The sequence below is a fragment of the Camponotus floridanus genome, unplaced genomic scaffold (genome assembly GCF_003227725.1).
Source record: "Camponotus floridanus strain SB8 unplaced genomic scaffold, Cflo_v7.5 scaffold365, whole genome shotgun sequence".
Classification (NCBI taxonomy): Eukaryota; Metazoa; Arthropoda; class Insecta; order Hymenoptera; family Formicidae; genus Camponotus; species Camponotus floridanus.
The window spans coordinates 37,450-50,073 of record NW_020229509.1 but is presented as its reverse complement, the minus strand read 5'-3'; the positions used below and the strand labels follow the sequence as shown (position 1 = coordinate 50,073).

The 12,624-nt window shown below is 28.1% G+C and overlaps 2 protein-coding genes across 2 annotated transcripts; both read left to right on the top strand.

The window, feature by feature from the left end:
- Positions 1–2,395: 2,395 nt before the first annotated feature.
- On the top strand, positions 2,396–3,224 carry LOC112638769. The gene is made up of 3 exons (XM_025410982.1): positions 2,396–2,628; positions 2,706–2,988; positions 3,081–3,224. Coding segments are annotated over exons 1-3 (378 nt in total). The 5' UTR covers positions 2,396–2,535; the 3' UTR covers positions 3,083–3,224.
- Positions 3,225–8,458: 5,234 nt separating this feature from the next.
- Positions 8,459–11,553, top strand: LOC112638773 (cytochrome P450 4C1-like). Its single transcript, XM_025410987.1, has 5 exons — positions 8,459–8,558; positions 9,030–9,257; positions 9,532–9,641; positions 9,900–9,990; positions 11,504–11,553. The coding sequence occupies exons 2-5, from the start codon at positions 9,104–9,106 to the stop codon at positions 11,551–11,553; spliced, it is 405 nt and encodes a 134-aa protein (XP_025266772.1). The 5' UTR covers positions 8,459–8,558; positions 9,030–9,103.
- Positions 11,554–12,624: the final 1,071 nt, after the last annotated feature.

The following is a 12,624-nucleotide window of genomic DNA, read 5'->3' as shown; positions in this document are numbered from 1 at the left end:
GAATCAAAATTATAAATTATCATTTTGTTGCAATCCTTAGGAACAATAATTATTCTTCTTTTAATATTTATAATTAAGAATATTTCGTCCGATGCTTTATCATATAATTATGTGATGATTTAAATATATATAATTCATCTGAGAACGCGCAGTAAAACGATCGAATGGCAAAATCGAATAATTAACGTAATGGAAAGCCTTGCGATGTATATTAATCGTTTAATAAATAATTAATCTGTGTGTACATGTGTGTGTGACTTTAAAAATATACTTGTATATAAATTCAATTATCGTATATGTACGTCATAGTACGCATAAAATATTTCGGCAGCGAAGTCAATAACACGACGTTCGGCCTTGATGACGTAGCGCTGTATTGTTTATATAGGCGAAGACCTTGTATCATTCGCACGGCGACATTCAAGTAGTAAAGTAGTGATACGGAACACTTCGTATTATTGAATGCTTTTTCTAACAGTTCGATCGCGATTAATATCGAAATATGATTCGCTACGACTATTACAATTAACAATTAATTAACTCTTAATAAATGAAACTATACATGAAACTATATGGCGATGATACATCCATCGAAACGCGATCCTTCATTATTCCAAATAAAAATTGAATCAAAAGAAGCAAAAATTATAAATATATAGACGACCTTGTATTATTCACACGGCATTCCAACGGCAGAGTAATGATACAAAATGCTTCGTATTATTGAATTCTTTTCCTAAACGCGATCGCGATTAGTATTGAAATATAATTCGCTACGACTATTGTAGAGCGAATCGTACTTCTTTATCCCTTATACGATATATTAATGTGCGTTTCTCGTAATTATTCTGCGATCGGGAGTGTCGTGCAAAAGTTTCGTGATCGTTTCTATAGTATATGACTAAATATAATTAATTATTTGTTCGCGAGTGAATATGAGTGCTATGAGGAAACAGTAAAAGCTGAAGAAGAAAAAAGACGGACATCTGGAAAAGTATCGAACACTCAGAGAGCAGTGAAAGAGCCTGAAGCAGTCAGAGAGATATGTGGTGAGTAACTTATAAAAATTATTTATTTATTATTATTATTTATATATGTATTATTTTCAAAATAGCTATATTGCTTATTATATATATATATATATACTATATGTTAAAGTACGTAAAATATTTCGATGACAAATATATTAAAAATAAATTAACTTATGGTAAAGGTCATGAAAATGTATCGCAACGATATATCTTTATCGAATCGCAATCATTAATTACTGCGAATAAAAATTGAAAAAGGGAACATAAAAGAGGATAAAGAAATTAATTTTATTATGATCTTTCGATTATTGATATATTCGCTTATTATAATAATTTCTCTAACGATACTTATTAAAATTGAATAAATTTCGACCAATGCTTTAAATTTTCTTAACCTACAATCATTCATAGAATATTTCAACGACGTTTTATGACTTACGATCATTCGCACAGTAACCTTGAACAATAAAGTAGTGACGTTTCATATATTATCAAATTCTCTCTCTATATAGTCAACCTTGGCGATATAAACTACCGCGATAATGTTTCGCGGTTTAAATTAAATGTCGATTACAGTTGGGTAGATAGGTGTATCAATGACTGTACATACACGCCGTGTATAAATATACGTATCCCAACGGGCATAAACCAAACGTATATAGATTTAATAATCTGGAATTATTTTTATCATGATATGATGATTGAATATGATGATTTTAGAAAATGCATTGCTGGTAATCATCATAAATTATTATATATAACGCGGTATTGTACACAATGTCAATCTCGTAAATGTAAATGTCCGCCTGAAATTATATACAAAAAGTATGCATATAAAAAGAAAAAACAACAGGAAGAGAATGTACAGGTAACGGATAATTTTTGCTAATATAATTACGAAATTAATTTAAAATATTCAAGTAATTATTTTTTAGGTGATTTTTTTGTAGGAGAATGTTTCAGGAGAGATGAAAAATCTGAATGGAGATCAGAATGGAGAACAAAATAATCTGAATGGAGATCTAAGTAGAAATCATAATAACGATTGTTATGTAAATTTTGATGAGCTATGGGCACTCTATAATATAACGGATTAAATTTTATATTTTAATTTTAATTTTAAATACACACACACACACACACACAAATATGTATAATATATACACATTTTAAAATAAATTTTATATATATTTTACTTTAAAAAAATGTATTTATTTACACGCCTTTCCTTGCGTTCCCATTCCTTTCGCTATCTCCCTCGCACGCGTTTTCCTCGCGCCATCGTTCTCTCTCAAGCGTCGTCTTTCAAGCGTTGTCTTTCAATAGAATACTGCTGTTTTTATAGTGCAGTTGTTTGTAGACTCGATACTTTTGTTTTACGATACGTTTTGGAGATGGCTGCATATGGTGTCTCTGCTACGATCTCGGACCGAGACCTCGTTGTCGCATCAGAAAGTCTCCGAGAGTGCGCGAGTTAAGAAGAGTACGTAAAGAAAAAGAAAAAATGGAATACCTCTTGGAAAACTGCGCCGGATGGAAGCAGGCCTTTGGAGACTTGCTCTGTGTCCTGCTGATGAAGCTGGTCTTCGATTGGAATGTAAGTATTGATTTTGCGAATAATTTATAAAAAATTGTACATCTATTGTGCATAATACTTATATTTTTTATTTTTAGTCCCTGTATGATGTTAAAATACCGGGATTTATGAATATCCACCACCGGCAGTGGGTGCGGGCGGAGCGGCGGGGGAGGAGACAGGACCTCTCCTTCATGTGGGGTGACGCTCCGGAGAGTCCGCCGGACGGCGATGACATTTTCGACCTAAGACGACTCTTCGGGGAAGAGCCATACATGGAGGAGGAGATTTGGATGCCCGGGGAGATTCGGGCACCCGGGGAGATTCGGGCACCCGGGGAGATTCGGTCACCCAATGGCATGTGTAATGGGGAACACAGATGTAAGTATTTTTTTATAAATCTTATTATAACTATATATTTTTTACTATATATTATAATATATATTTTTTTACTATATATTTTTTTGTTACAGGAGCCGCCTCCCCCTGAACCGGCGCAACTCCCCCCCTCCCCAATTAATTATATATATTTTTTATAATTATATTTTATTATAACATTACATTTGATATTTTTATATTTTTATATTTTTATATTTTAATTTTAATTTTAAATACACATACACACACACTAACTCACACACACATAAATATGTATAATATACACATACACACATTTTAAAATAAATTTTATATATATTTTAATTTAAAAAAAATCTAATTATTTCGCATGCCTCTCCTTGCGTTCCCATCTCTGCGCTAGTTATAAGTATCGTTATCTCCCATGTGTTAATTTAAGTCTCGTCTCGCGCTAGTTGTAAGTCTCTCTCTCTCTCGCTAGTTGTAAGCCTCGTTCGTCGCACGCGTTGCTCTCGCGCCATCGCTCCCTCTCCCTCGCACGCGTTGTTCTCGCGCCATCGCTCCCTCTCCCTCGCACGCGTTGCTCTCGCATGCGATGCATTTCGAAGAAATGCTGCTGTTTATATTATTTATAAACCGAACATGTTCGTACGCAATATTGTTTATCAATCGGGCATGTAATACAATATTGCGATAAAACATCTAACACGCGCCGCCGCCGAAATCCCTCCGTCCCGCGTGACGTCATTCCCCCGCGCCACCGTAATCCCCCGCGCGCCTCACCCCCCTGAGAGGACCTGAGTTAGAACCCGCCTTATATACCTACTAACAATCATTAATAAACAAATCAATAATCATTAATAAACAAAATATAATGTATCTTTCATTTATACAGGGTGTCCTAGACTTAACGAATCAGCCGTTAATGATAGATCTGAGGTCATTTGGAAACGAAAATCTTAATATAAAAATGTTGAGGAAGAAGTAGTTTCGGCGCTACAGGAGATTAAAGATTACCAATCGACGCATTACGTTCTTTTGTGCTCAGGGACATAACGCAAAGAACCCGCGTACAGCGCAATAATATCGATATCGATAGAAGGATCAATATAAAATAAAAAATAGGATTTTGCAGTGAGCGCGATTGTGTCTTCGATACGATAGTAGTCGGTAATTTGAACATTTTTATAAAGTCTTTCTCAACATTTTGGTATTAGAATTTTTGTCTCCAAATGATCTCAGGAATCTGCTATTAACGGCTGATTCGTTAAGTCTGGGACACTCTGTATGTATAAATAATTATAGACATATCGATTATTATTAGTGGCACTTTTCTTTTCCTCCATTAATGGAATTGAATTACCTGGAATTTATATGAAGTAGAATAAGTAAAGTAATAATAATAATAATGAAGATGCTATTAAGACATAACACTATTTACACCCTATACATCATTCATAAGCAGTGGAACAAATATTTTTTTAATAACGTATACCCCTTAAGTCGTCCCCTTTTAATAAGATTTGCGGAAACCATTATATAAATTTCACATTACGTAAGATTATTTTATAAATTGCGGATGTAAAATATATAATAAATAAATGTTCTGTCCAATGACGAAGTCTGCGGTCGGATTTCACAGCCGCTCCAAAAGTCACCGGCGCGCGACTCCGCGGCGGTGATTTGTGTAATTGCAAATGCGAGACGATCAGCGTCAGAACAAAGGAGAGATTTTGACTTGGACGTTTACATAACGGCACGAAATGGAATATCAACCGGCGCTACCGCGATTACCTTTACGTATGTACTATACAGGATGTCCCAAAAGTCGCGAACCGGTCGAATATTTCATAAACTATGCACTTTAGAAAGAAATGTTTCAGACAAAAGTTGTATGGCTTGAAGGGGGCCAGCAGACAGTGGCAATGATTTGACATGGGAGAGTCATTTGAAAGTCACGTGAAGATCACCGTCAATTTCTTAATTAAATAAAACTCCTTATTTTTTATTAAATATTCTTAGTAGTTCACGTCGAGAGCTTTCCAAAACACTATAATTAAGTTAGTTTTCATTAAGTACTTTCCGAATTATGAGGCTTGAAATCATTTCTTAATTTTACATAAACCGTAAAATATCTTGTAAAATATTCATTTTTCGATTATCTTATCTTAATACTTTTATGTACAAAATAATAAGAGGAATCAATTGTCGTAAAGAAAAAGATAGTTGTTTTTAAGAAAAAAATATGTAATTTGCAATTAACATATTTTTTTTAAAAACAACTATGTGTTTTCTTTACACCAATTGATACTTCTCATTATTTTGTACATAAAAGTATTAAGGTAAGATAATCGAAAAATGAACATTTTACTAGATATTTTATGATTTATGCAAAATTAAGAAATGATTTCAAGCCTTATAACTCGAAAAGTACTCAATGAAGAAATACTTTATTATAGTGCTTTTGGAAAGCTCTCGAGATAAGCTACACGAATATGTAATAAAACATAGGGAGTTCCATTTAAGAAATTGAAGGTGACCTTTACGTCACCTTTAAATGACTCTCCAAGGTCAAATCATTGCCACTATCTGATGGCCCCCTTCAAGCCATACAACTTTTGTCGGAAACATTTCTCTCTAAAGTGTATAGTTTATGAAATATTCGACCGGTCGGGGACTTTTGGGACACCCTGTATATGTTTGTAACGGTAACGTTTGCACACACTGAGAGAAAAGTGTTTTACAACTATAATTGCATAATTAAATAATTATAGTTGCAACTATCATTTTTATAGTTATTATTACTAGAATGTTAGTAAAAATAACTTTATACGAGTAGTTCAGTCAATCAAGGTAAAAATTTTACTATAAATTATGATAATGTGAAATATTAATATAGTAAAATATCAAGTAACATATGGTAAATTAAATAACCATTTTTCTACACAATCACAATTATGATAATTGTAACCATATTCTTGACATTTGTTTCACTATTTATTATTTTTCAACATGTTTACTATGTAAAAGATAAACTATATAACTATAAAAGGTAAAAAAGTAATCATATATATAAACATTTCTGTGATTATATTAATAGTTCATTTAACTATATTTTTAACTGCAAATTTATACTATAAATATCATTGAAATTGAAAAGAGATGTGTGACACGTGTTTCTTCGTTTGTCGCTACGCGGCGACATCATAAATGATGACTAACTGGTATTCAATTTTTCATGAAATGTGTATAAAGGACTGGTACTTACAATTAGACGAAGTCTAAAGTATATTTTTTTTTCTCTTATGAGCAGTAATACTAGAGGACGTTGCTTACATGTACATCAGAGAGCCACATGTGCTGCGCATCAGAGCGCTCTTCCTAGCATTATTGTTTCTTAATTTAATTATATTATATAATTAAATTCTTCTTAATAACATATAATACATTTTTCATAATTGAACGTATCTTATAAGCTATAAAGTTATGAGAACTACATACATTGTTAACTTAATTATATATAAAAAATATAATATTTTACTATTAATGTAAGTACGATTTATTATTATAGTATATAGTTCCTTTTACTTTCATTTTAGTAGCATCATATTTATAGTATCACTTACTATGTAAAAATGACAGTTATGTGTGTGCCATACATATAGTTACATGAAAATATACTAATTTTACAATAACAATAATATATTATTGGATTTGCTATAAATCACACTGTTAAAATAACTATATAAATGTAGTTGCCGCCAAAAATAACTATACTTTATAGTTAAATTATGATAACGGCAACTATATTTTTTTCTCAGTATATTTATTAAATTAATTATTTGTAAATGCAAGAGCAAAAGTTGCATTCAAATAATTAAGATTCCTATATGCTACATCAGGCCTTTCTTATCGCCGTTTTTTGGTGTCCACTGGGATATATGTATATATATATATATATATATATATATATATATATATATATATATATATAGATATATTCTACTGATAATTAAATCTTTTATCATCTTTATAATATCTGTTTCTTATATTGTATTAGTTTCGGATTTATACTTTCTTTGTATAACATCTTTAATATTTCAAAAACATATTAAATCGAATGAATACAATTCTGTAATAGTACTTGTATCTGTCCTTATTCTTAATAAAAGCAATTTTCAAAAGTAATAACATTATTTTTTGTTAAAAAATAAGACAAAAGAAACATAAGCAATAAAAAACACTTCAACAATATTCTTTTGCGCAACAATTTTTTTCAACTCCTTCGTGATCGTGCACTTTGTTTTTATCATGTTGCTCTTTAAATGTTAATCATTTTTAATGAATCATTTTAAATGTCAATCATTTTTAATGATTAACATTTATACGCAAATAATCGAGTCATTAAATTAATAATATTTAAATGTAAAACTTGTATTTAGCGAATTAGAATCTTTGGATGGACTTCTTTGAGATTCTCGTTTATATCCCATGTATAATATTATTTTATTGCAAATGTAAGATAAATATTATAGAGACTTATTTTAACTGAAATGGAGATACGGAACGAGAATTTCATTCTGTTGATTAAAAGCTATATAAATCGAAATTTTATTATTGTCCTATATTATTTTCATATTATATCAAACTTTCATGTGCTTTAATAAATAAAATACATTTTATTAAAAAAAAAAAGAGGAAAAAAGAAAGATGAGTTTTCTAAAAAAAACTTACAAAAGACTGGCACAAATATTTTTTTTCGATTCTGATTAATTTTAAATATATAGATTAAGAGACACATATGTGTATATTATACATGTGTATATATCTTCATTTGTCCTCTTATATTGAAAAATTATTCATTTACATTGAAATACCCCATTAAAAAAAATTGACTTTTACAATATTAGGTCTCATCAAAATGCCTATCACACTTTTGTCATGTTTTTTTTAAATAAAATCTCTCTCGAAATATAATGTGCGATTAAAAAAACGATAAGAGCAATTATTGAAATTGAAATAAAATTCAAAAATAGCAACTAGCGTCGTTCGTTAACTTTGCTAAAGATAATTCGAGATGACAAATTTCTAAATGATTTATTATCTAAAGCACGCCTATTTAAGAAATTTAATTGAAAGTGTTAGGAAGAATAATGTAAAAATTTGTAAAAAAATAAAATTGTTTTCCTTATTTTGTTAATATTGATATTGATATCTTGATTATGAAAACGATACATTTTAAATAGAAACAATCGCTATTTCTAATCAATGTTGGCAATATTAAATCTAATTTCAAAATGGTTTTCATAATCATTTTTTTATGTTCTCAGATAAAGATAAAAACGTTAGATATAAACGTTTGTCTTTAATTGAAATGATTAATGAATTATTAAATTGCCTGGTTCTTAAGAGTTCTAATTATTAATATGCGCTTGAGTGGAAGAACAGTATAAATACACGCTTCAGATGTTTATTATCAGTTTATGCAGCTTTGTTAAACTTGTGCATCTGTTTAACAAGATTTATAATTCTATCTTAAAATTAATCATTTGAGTTATGTGTTTCCATTGATCGTTGCACATAGAATCTATCTGGTAATCTTTATAAAATTTGTATAAAATAAAAGTTTATAACATTTTATTGCAAAATCCCAATTTAATACCATAATTAATGTTAAACGAAATATGATTTTAACACAAATTTCTTTCAAATATTATAATATTATATTGTTAATTTTATTTGATTGTTATAATTTTATTAAATTATTATATAATATGTTACAATATTCATATTATTATCTTCTAAAATGCACATTATATTAACTTTGAGAAAATGTTTAATACGATGTTATTAGATATCAAAATCGTTACGCCATAATTAAATAAACAAAAAGAACAAATAAAATAAATAAATAAGCTTTTAAACAATAATTATATAGTTTATATAATTATATTATTTATTTAACTTCTCAAGATAATTACAAATATTGTCGAAAATCGAATATCTATTTTTGTATATATTAAAAAATATTTATTTTATATATGACATTTTATATATGTACGAAGAATAAAAAACAAACGGAAGAAGCTTAAAAAAAAGTAGTCAAATAGTCAAGAAACATCGGGACGGTTAAGAAACAATGTTCATTACTATATTGGTATTTTCTATGTTTATTTTATTGGTATATAATTATTATGTGTATCATAAAAAATACCGACAACTTCTTAATCTTATACCGAGACCATCGGGTTTTCCGATTATTGGCAATGCGCTCCAATGCTATGTGTCAGAAGGTAAATACAAAATTTCTAATCTATTTACATTAATTGACAAACGAAATCTGTGTTACGTACACAAGCAAAAATTCATAAATCATTTATTTTGAAACATATATTTATCAAGTGTATTACATGTAGATTACTTCTCTTTGCAGTAACAATTTGCAATTCATTTTCTTTATTATTATTTATCTGTTTTCAACGTATTTGGATAGAAGCGCACATTAATGTTGAAAATAAAATTAGTCAAAACATTTGTGTGTATTAATGTTTATAATATAATTTTCAGAGAAATTATGGAAGCTCTTCTGTAAATTGTCTGATGAATATTATCCCATTATTAAATTCGGGTTTTTTTTTATATATGGAGTGGGTATCCGTCATCCAGACGATATAGAGGTAATACAAGAAATTTCATTCTCTATACACATTACGAGTGGATTAGATTGAAGAGTTTTGCGATTTATAGAAAGATTTTTACTGATAAAATGTGTTCCTTAAAAAAAATGAAATCCTAATTGATACTCCATCGAGGTTAGAATAAAATACAGAGATACAATTTATAAATTATTTGTATATCTAATATATCAGTATATCTAAGATATTTTAGTGATATAATAACTGAATAATACATATTTCTGTTTTCGATTATTTCAGACGATACTAAGCAGTACTAAGCACATCGAGAAAAGTTTTCTGTATAACGTTGTTCATCCTTGGTTAAATACAGGTCTTGTAACTAGTACAGGTAATATAAATATAATAATGTTAATATATGTATAAGTACATATATACTTTTCTATTACAATTTGTGAAACGTCATTTCGTTTACAAGCCACGTCACAAAAAATCAAATAAAATGTTACAATTAGACTTAAATATATTATAAAACAAATACAAAAAAAAGCAAGTAAGGCCACCGATATTAAAGGTTGAAAAAGACGTTATTGACGATTTTGATATGACTTTTACGGGCGTGATACAACGGATTAGTTTATATTATTATTTATTGCATTGAAAAGGATCCGGAGAGGATTGAAACGTTTGCGCTAATTATTGTATCTTGAAATTTTAAACATGATTGTAATTTAACACGCGTTTACAATTAAATCTTTTTTTGTCAACCTTTAATATCGGTGGCCTTACTTGCTTTTTTGTGTATTTGTTTTATATTTATTATTCGGCGCCACCTATTCTTATAACATTTGTTATTTTAAATATATTACATATCTAGTTTTATCTTTAATCCGTAGCGGTGCACAATATAACTCTAGGGTAACTGCGAGATATTGATGTCACTATGCTGTGATTCGTTTTATTAAATTTATATTAGTTAGACTGATTACAAAACTAGATTTCTTTTTACAAGCGAGATTTCGCGGGAAGTGTAGAACAACTACTAAAAGTACTAATACTTACTATACTACTACTACTGTAGTGTAATACTAAAAGTAGTAAAACTACTACTTTTAGTATTACACTACAGTAAAAAAAAGCTCTGATGAAGTGTCATCTATGCGAGTCTGAATTAAAAATAAACTTGAAATTAAAAATATTATAGTTGTTGTCATTAAAGACAAAAAACACTAATAGAATATTATCCTAAATAGCGAATTTATATTTCTGTGTTACAAAAATTAATAAAAAAGAAATTTGCAGATGAGATAATTTCGCTGTGATGCACGTATATATTGTTATAAATGGTAGAAATAGATAAGAGAGATATTCCAGTTAAATCAAACACCATCACTAATAGATTGTAATATCAGTAATAGATTTAATTAATATTAATATTAATTTATATATTTATATATTTATATATTTATATATTTATATTATTATTATACATTAGATATTTATAGTAATTTATTTTTATCTGGTAATTTTAGAAATATTTTTTCAGTTAAATCAAATACACCACCACGAATAGATTGTACTATCAGTAATAGATTTAATTATTATTAATTTATATATTATATATTATATATTATATATTATATATTATATGTAATATAAATATATATATATATATATATATATTATATATATATATATATATATTATATGTACCTTATATATTATATATTTATATATTATATATTTATAATAATTTATTTCTATCTGCCAATTCATAAAGATTTAATTACAAAATAATAACATTTAATATATATACATAACATACATAACATAATTACATTTACGTCGATATTTGCAATTTCTCTTTTATAGCACAATTTTGTGTTATCTTGTTTCTGTTTTAGCGATTAAGTGGCGGGCGCGGCGAAAGATGTTAACACCTGCATTCCATTAATATATTAAATAAGTTTGTTGATACCTTAATCAAGGAGAGCATTACATGACAAAAATCTTTGAAGATGTCGGAGGACAGTTGTAAAAGATTTATTACCATTTATTAGTAACATTACGCTAAGTGCGATATGCGGTAAGTGGTTCTTTATTTGCATTATGTATACAGGAATTTTAATTCTAAGTGATTATAGCTTCAAATAAATATAGATAATGTCTACACAAAGTATCAAAACAAGAAAAAATAGATAATATTCAATATTTTTGAAAAAAAGCAATCTACAAAAATATTCATCTGTAAATAATTTCGACTGTTTTAATTAAATGTATTTGTAGAAACTAGCATGGGCGGTTTCTTTGCAAAAATTTGGCGAGTGCAATGAAAGTATCGAAATGCATTCACGATATAACCGAATTAATACTTTACAGGTAATTCATAGATATGGTATATAATGTATGATATTTTAACTTATAATCCACATCTTTTAACTTATAAATCTCATTTTCTAACTCTTTCTATGATCTATTAACTGTGATACATTAAATTATACATTTTGAAAAATAAATTAATTAATGAATAATTACGTAAATGAACTTAGTGAAAACGGCACTTTGTTTACAAGTCACAAATTATTAATCAAGATCTATTGTATATGTATCACTAAATATTTATTACATAATTATTGTATTTTTTAAAATGTTGAAATTATCAGAACAATAAAAAAATAAATAAATTGTATTCAAAATGTGTAAAGTAATTATTCTTTGATCAAAATTTATAGCCTTGATAAAATTAAAAAAGTTTTTAGTACAAATTCTACTTTTTTGTAACATATATAGATTTAAATTTTTATATATCTTACAATCTATGGTTATTAAACATTAAACTAATTTCATGATGGTTTTAATTAAGCTTTTACAAAATAACATTATTGGAATTATATCATCATTTGAAATTATGTAGTTTTATTGAATTTCGGTTTAAGAGTATTAAGGCCTTGGTTGTATAATGATTTATTATTCTCATTGTCATCCAAGAAGAAAGCAAAAGAAAGTCTTGAAAATATTGCAGGAA

What these genes read in the sequence shown, in the direction of transcription:
- LOC112638769 (XM_025410982.1), top strand. Translation starts at nt 2,536, where the DNA reads ATGGAATACCTCTTGGAAAACTGCGCCGGATGGAAGCAGGCCTTTGGA. An exon ending in AGCTGGTCTTCGATTGGAAT is followed by an intron (nt 2,629 to 2,705) that starts GTAAGTATTGAT and finishes TTTTATTTTTAG; the next exon opens with TCCCTGTATGATGTTAAAAT.
- LOC112638773 (XM_025410987.1), top strand. Translation starts at nt 9,104, where the DNA reads ATGTTCATTACTATATTGGTATTTTCTATGTTTATTTTATTGGTATAT. An exon ending in CCAATGCTATGTGTCAGAAG is followed by an intron (nt 9,258 to 9,531) that starts GTAAATACAAAA and finishes TATAATTTTCAG; the next exon opens with AGAAATTATGGAAGCTCTTC. An exon ending in AGGTCTTGTAACTAGTACAG is followed by an intron (nt 9,991 to 11,503) that starts GTAATATAAATA and finishes TTTCTGTTTTAG; the next exon opens with CGATTAAGTGGCGGGCGCGG.